The 6,336-nt window shown below is 35.8% G+C and overlaps 1 protein-coding gene across 1 annotated transcript; it reads left to right on the forward strand.

Moving 5' to 3' along the window:
• Positions 1–5,850, forward strand: LOC107605509 (RNA-binding (RRM/RBD/RNP motifs) family protein). The gene is made up of 9 exons (XM_088491623.1): positions 1–461; positions 1,987–2,277; positions 2,395–2,518; positions 3,172–3,301; positions 3,787–3,823; positions 3,927–4,167; positions 4,700–4,810; positions 4,899–4,995; positions 5,240–5,850. Exons 2-7 carry the CDS (start codon positions 2,047–2,049, stop codon positions 4,795–4,797), a joined length of 861 nt encoding a protein of 286 aa, XP_088347749.1. The 5' UTR covers positions 1–461; positions 1,987–2,046; the 3' UTR covers positions 4,798–4,810; positions 4,899–4,995; positions 5,240–5,850.
• Positions 5,851–6,336: the final 486 nt, after the last annotated feature.

Below are 6,336 nucleotides of genomic sequence, written 5' to 3' on the forward strand. Positions count from 1 at the left end.
AAACTAACTAATTGGGAGTGCTACTTTTTTATTTTTATTTTTTTGGGTTTTTGGTGTACAGAGAAAGAAGAAGGGGAAAGAGAAAAACACAAGACCCTAACGCAGGCCTTGCCGCAACTGCCGCAATACCGTACTTGGCGGAAACAACCACTCCACAACTTCACTTCATTCAGTTCAGCACCACCACGGGCACCCGTCTAAGCTATTCTCTTTTCTAGAAACTTCCTGAAACCTCACCTCTCAGTTTCTCCGCTGTTTCAAATCGAAAACACGCCGCAGCACCTCCTTCTCCGTATGAATCTCCGGCAATCGGAGGAAAGCATAAACTGAATCTGTCTCATGAACCATTAAGAGTGCTACGTTAATTGCACATTAAGGATTAGGGTACAGGGAAAGAGCCAAGGAGGCTAATTTGCAACGCATGATTTCACAGTTTCATTAGTCTTGCGGCGTCGAATAAGGTTTGGTTTTCCTTTCCTCTTTACCTCTGCTTCCCTCTGCATCGAATCATATGGTTCTGTGTTGTTAGAGTTGAAGCGTGCTACCTTGTGCGGTTGAAACCACCTATAACTGAGTTCATTTGTTGGTCTGATTTAACTTTAATTTGTAATTGATGCCTGAATTCTAGGGTTTGAGTCACTGAAGATGGAGAAACAAATAGTTTTTGGATCAGATCTATATGTAATTGATGCTTGTTCTGTTTGCTTTTCATAGTATCATTCTTTAGGTTTTGAATTTGTGCAGTTACTTGGGGGTTTTCTGTTAAGGGATTTTCGTGGATTAAGGGAACATGGGACAGCAAGTAACTCTCTTGTGTAGGTAGATTGCATAGCTCTTGCATTAGTCCAATTTTCCAATCAAATGAACCAAAGTTATAGTGGCTTCTTATAGGCTTATAGTTTTACAAAAGAGAAGATTTCTTTAGGGTTTAGTTTAGCTTTCTTTAGGGTGGAGTCACAGAGATTCTTGGAAGTTTAGTTATTATAAATTTCGGACTAGAGTGATGTGGACTGCACAAGGCAAAATTATTTGCCCAAACTATGAACTCTTCATTCGTGTAATTGTTAGAAATAACTGATGGCATCAAAATTCCATGTTTTTGGCATTAGTCTTTGTATTGGGTCGCTTTAATTTTCATCAATACTTAGGCTAGCCACCTTTAAATACATTATATATATATATATATATATATATATATATATATATATATATATATCACTTTGAAACCTGCTAGAGTTAACATTGTTGTTGATGAATGCTAATTTCATCAATAATTAGGCTGGCCACCTCTAAATACGTTACATTTATATATATATCACTTTGAAACCTGCTAGAGTTAACATTGTTGCTGATGAATGCTAGTTTTTAAAGCAGAAATGCTAGTTTTTTACTTTGTTATTTCTAAAATTTGAACAAAAAATTTATTAATTATAATATAAAATACTTGTCATGTTGACTAACCTCATTTATTATTATCATATATATTTAATTTATAAAAAATATTAATAGACATTTTATTAGTACTTTTAATTGCAGTAGTACGTTATAATACACTTTAGTTAGATAACTAATTTCTTGTCCTAGGTATAAAGTAGCTTTAAATTTTGTGGTTAATGTCTATCTTATATATGGACCAAAAATACACGAATGGGTTAGTCTTTTTTATTTTTTGTAAGACCATATCATTAGGTTATCCCCACTCATCACTGTTCTTCTCTCCTCCCTCCCCCCTCTCCCCTCCCCCTCCCCCCAAAAAAAAAACTTATATTCGCCGTTCTTCGAAACTCTTCTTCCTCTGGTTCTCAGTATATTCCTTTGTAATCTACTTCTTCTTCCTACTGCGCACCTTTCTTTGTTTTTTCCTTCTCTTTCCTTGATCACGTGGATGCCTGAGTTTCCCCCTATCCCTTCCCAATCTGAATTCAGTATCATTTTGTATATTCTTCTCAGTGATTTTCATTCCTCTTATGTTGTTTTCGTTTTCAGTGTTCTCATTTTGTCCTTGTGGGTGCCTGTGGAGGAGAATCGTCACCATCTTGATTGTTAATGGCATACCAAGCGATTCAGGGCCCAAGCTCGGGATCGAGTTCAAGTTCGGGGTTTCAGTTATTGAACTCTCCTTTCGGTGACACCACATACACCAAGGTTTTCGTCGGAGGGCTGGCATGGGAGACTCAAAGTGAAACCATGCGCCGCCACTTCGAGCAATTTGGTGAAATTCTTGAGGCGGTAGTCATCACTGACAAGAACACCGGGAGATCCAAAGGATATGGTTTTGTGAGTATCTCTTTATTCCACTGTAATTGCTAGCTACTACTTCAAAAAAAAATTGTTGGTTTTGCAAGTTTATACTATTAGAATGACTTGGTTTCTGCATGGAATTGGAGGGTATAGGTGACTTTCCGGGATCCCGAGGCTGCTAGGAGAGCGTGTGCTGATCCAACTCCAATCATTGATGGTAGAAGAGCTAATTGTAACTTGGCTTCACTCGGTCGACCACGCCCTCCGCTGCCTTATGGTATTCTATTACTAAATTCATTCTTCCACTGCCTCAATTAATTGACTACATTTACTGAGTACCTTGACTGATGTTTATGCTACGCTCCAATTGCGCATACTAAAATTTGAGTACATTGACTGATGTTTCATCGTTGCTTCTATCATCATTGGTCTTGTCGTTTTTACTACATTTAAAATATATATATTATTTTGGAGATGGTTGGAAACCCACATTTACATGCCCATGTTATCAAGATAAATTTGTGGGCGGTGATTTAAAGTGCTTGATTGCTTGTATTTTCTGTGGAGTTTGGGTTTTTATCTTTTATTTTTTTTAGAACATGTACTGTTATCTAAAGAACACGTACTTCATCCTAAATATGCAAGGTGAGCGTTTATCTGATTTACTGTGATTGTCTCAACTTTTCTTTTGGTCCACAATTTCTTATTTCTGCTAAGTGCTCATGCATGTCAATGTATGGTCAATTTAAAATTAGTTTGATCTCTCTGATTGGCCCATTTACCAATTCAGTCTACTTTCCTTAAACAATTTTGTTGACTTGTGCCCAAGCAATATTTCATTGTTATGAGTACTGTTGTAGCATAAACATAGTCTACTTCTTTCCACATGGGTTACTTTTATTTGGTGCTTGATTCCTTTGTCGTTTATAGGACGGATAAGACCAGCCTCCCCATATGTTGGAGGTTTGCAACCAGCGAGAGGAGCCTTTTTGGGAAGTTTCGGCTACCAGCAACCAGTTTCATACGGCTATCAACAGGGGTTGGTTTATCCACCTTATGGGTGAGTTGGATGTTATGCCCCATTGAGATAATTTGATTTAAAGATTTGTTTGTGTCTTTGTTGTCAATAGTTACTACTACTTTAGCTTCTTCTATATACTTGTCACATCTATGGATATATCTCCAATATTATTACTATTTGTTGTCAAGTGATATTGCTATTGAATGTTAAAACCCAAAACTCAACCTGGTTAAGGCATTTTTTCATATGGCGATCTTTATATACAATTACAACATGTGGCATCCTCGTAGTAGGGATTAATTAGGATAGGAGAATCGTATAGAATAAGGCATTAGTTGTTTATTGTTTAGTGGAAAACTTATGTCAACGGAACGTAATAAAAACTAATCATTTGCTACATTTATCTTTAAGTATGTGAGGTGTTCCTAACTACATTTGCATTGTGCATCAGGATGTATTACACCAGAATCATGCTATAGAGGTGATCTTTTCCATTATATGTGGTTGTTTTTTTATCCTTGCAGGTATACAACGTATGGACCTGAATACGTCTACCCACAGGTCATATTGATTTTTATTTTTATTTTTTCAATTTGGCTTAGGAAGAATTTAGTTTTATTGATCTTCTGCTGACTATTTCTACCTCTGTCATCTTGTTTAATAGAGTATGTACAATCCATATATGGGTCAGCAGTACCTTCAGATATATGGAGTGCCTGGTGCAGTAAACACAACCATTTATCCCTCCTATGGACAAGTGGGTCAGGCTATGCCTAGTGGACATGGGTATACAGCAATGCAAGGCTATACAATACAAGGCCATCAGATCGTGCCATATGGTGGATCTAATGTTAATGCGATGTCAACTTCACCTATGCCTGCCATTCAAACACCATATCCTAGTGGTACACACTGCTTTTTTTTTATTGACTTGTAAACACTCTTGTACTTTTCACTTGTGATTGTAAGAGTTCTGCAACATAGTTGATTTGGAGGTTGTTTTGTAGGCTTTTTTGAGACATGAAAGCTGATATACATAGGAACTAATATTCACAGTAAAACCTATAATAAGCAGTGATATTCCAGAAATGCATAGACTTCCCAGTTGCTAGTATATCTTTCTGCAAAGCGGTTAATTAACGAAATGAAAATATTGCCTATGTAAGCATTTTAGTTACTAATTAACATTTGATAGAATGTGGAGATAATTGATAATATAGAGCTAGATTGAAGTTTAGATGGATACCGAGTATTAAATTTGTATTTGATCAGCACTTAGTATAGGCAAGTTTTTTATTACTGTATCCAATGTAGAATGATGCTGTCAGATGTGCATGTAGTCATGCTGCATTTCACTATCACTACTGATAAAATCTTCTTGAAGTTCACTGTTGATGTATGTGATTACTGATTTTGCAATTGTGTTGACCATTTCAGGAATCGCTGCACCAGTTCCAGGCCAACCACAATTTATTGTTCCTGCTCCTTCTCCACAGTTTATGCAAGGCAGTGGTCCTGACCAAACCGCTGGGTGAGGGGGCAAATAAGGTGGGCCCTTCACTTGTATTTCTACTGGTACTGTATATCTCTATGTTATGTCCAGCATGAATTATGCTTTGAAAGTACTATGTTGCAGGTACCATTAGTGTGCAGCAGGACTAGAGCAGTGGAACTGCTACTTGAGTGGCGGACTTCCAATCTAGCCTTGCAAGTTATTATTTTGCATTCTAGAGGTACTTTTGCTTTGCTTTGCTTCTAGATTGAGGTTGAAATGGGTTGATTCCCATATGAACAGCTCATGATCGACAACTATTTTTCCCCTTTCACTGTTCTCACAATGCATGGCATGATTGTCTATTTTTTGGGTCAAGTATAGCTTTTATGTTTTGCTGGATGATGTGTGAATTTACCATTTAATTTGTTAGTTTGAAAGTGAAATTGTTTGGCATTGAAACCAATGTGTTTTATGATGTGCAGGTCATATATAGTCATGCTCACCAGGTTGTGTATAAGTTGGCTCCAGATGGCAAAGGAAACTGGAATCTGCGGGCTGCTTCTTTTCCATTTGGATGTTTACACTAGTGTATTTATACCTGATACTGCAATTACTCAGAAAGAGTTATGGTAGTATTGGATCAATGGGTGCTGGAATCGGTTTTCTGGTAGCCATGTAGGAATAAACCTTATGTAAAAAAGAAAATCATGTCTGAATCAAAATATGATTCTTTGTAGTCATGTCCAGCATTGAGTTTGTAGATAGTTGTCAATGTTGGGTGAATTTGTGTGACGATGGATGGGCCATCACATTGAATGTGATTTTTGTGCATATTAGTTCTCATAGGTTCTTCAACAATTCTAGAAACACGGGTGTAATTTAATGATTTTAAGAAACCTGCTATTTATGCAGGGTAGAACCATCAAGTATATTCCATTTTAGAGAAGATTGCATTGTTACCTCTGTTTTTCACATTGGGCACCTAGTTCTTGTTCTTATTTCTTTTCATCCTTTGTCAAGCTGTTATTATAGATGTCCTCACATGTAATAACCTCTATATTGTTCTCATTATTTATTCAAATTTTTCATACAAGGTGAATTGCATTGTAATATATATTTTTGACAAGAAGGATTAGTAAGATTAGAAGGAAAAACAAAAGAAAAGATTTTCTATATTGATAATAAACTATTTTACATTATAGTAAACGTAAATATAAAAATCACATAGAAAAAATTAAGTCCTAACAATGATGAAAATATGTCAAATATTTGCTTATAACAAAGTCTCAAGTCCCACGAGTGAAGTTATAAATTTGAATTACATATTATTAATGGAGTTATGGCCGTATGTTACATGTTTTATTATCTTGTATTTTGCCAGATAAAAAATCTCATCAAATCACTTGTTAAGTTTTTTTTTTTTTTCAATATATTGAACTATTGATTTTTAAATAAAAAAATTGAATAACATATCATAAAATCTATGATGCACGGACACGGGACACGACACGACACGGGAACACGCATATATATAAAATATAAAGTATTTTTTAGATAAACCGAATGATATTTTAATATT

This window comes from Arachis ipaensis, chromosome B6 (assembly GCF_059453495.1).
Source record: "Arachis ipaensis isolate K30076 ecotype BB chromosome B6, ASM5945349v1, whole genome shotgun sequence".
NCBI classification, from domain to species: Eukaryota; Viridiplantae; Streptophyta; class Magnoliopsida; order Fabales; family Fabaceae; genus Arachis; species Arachis ipaensis.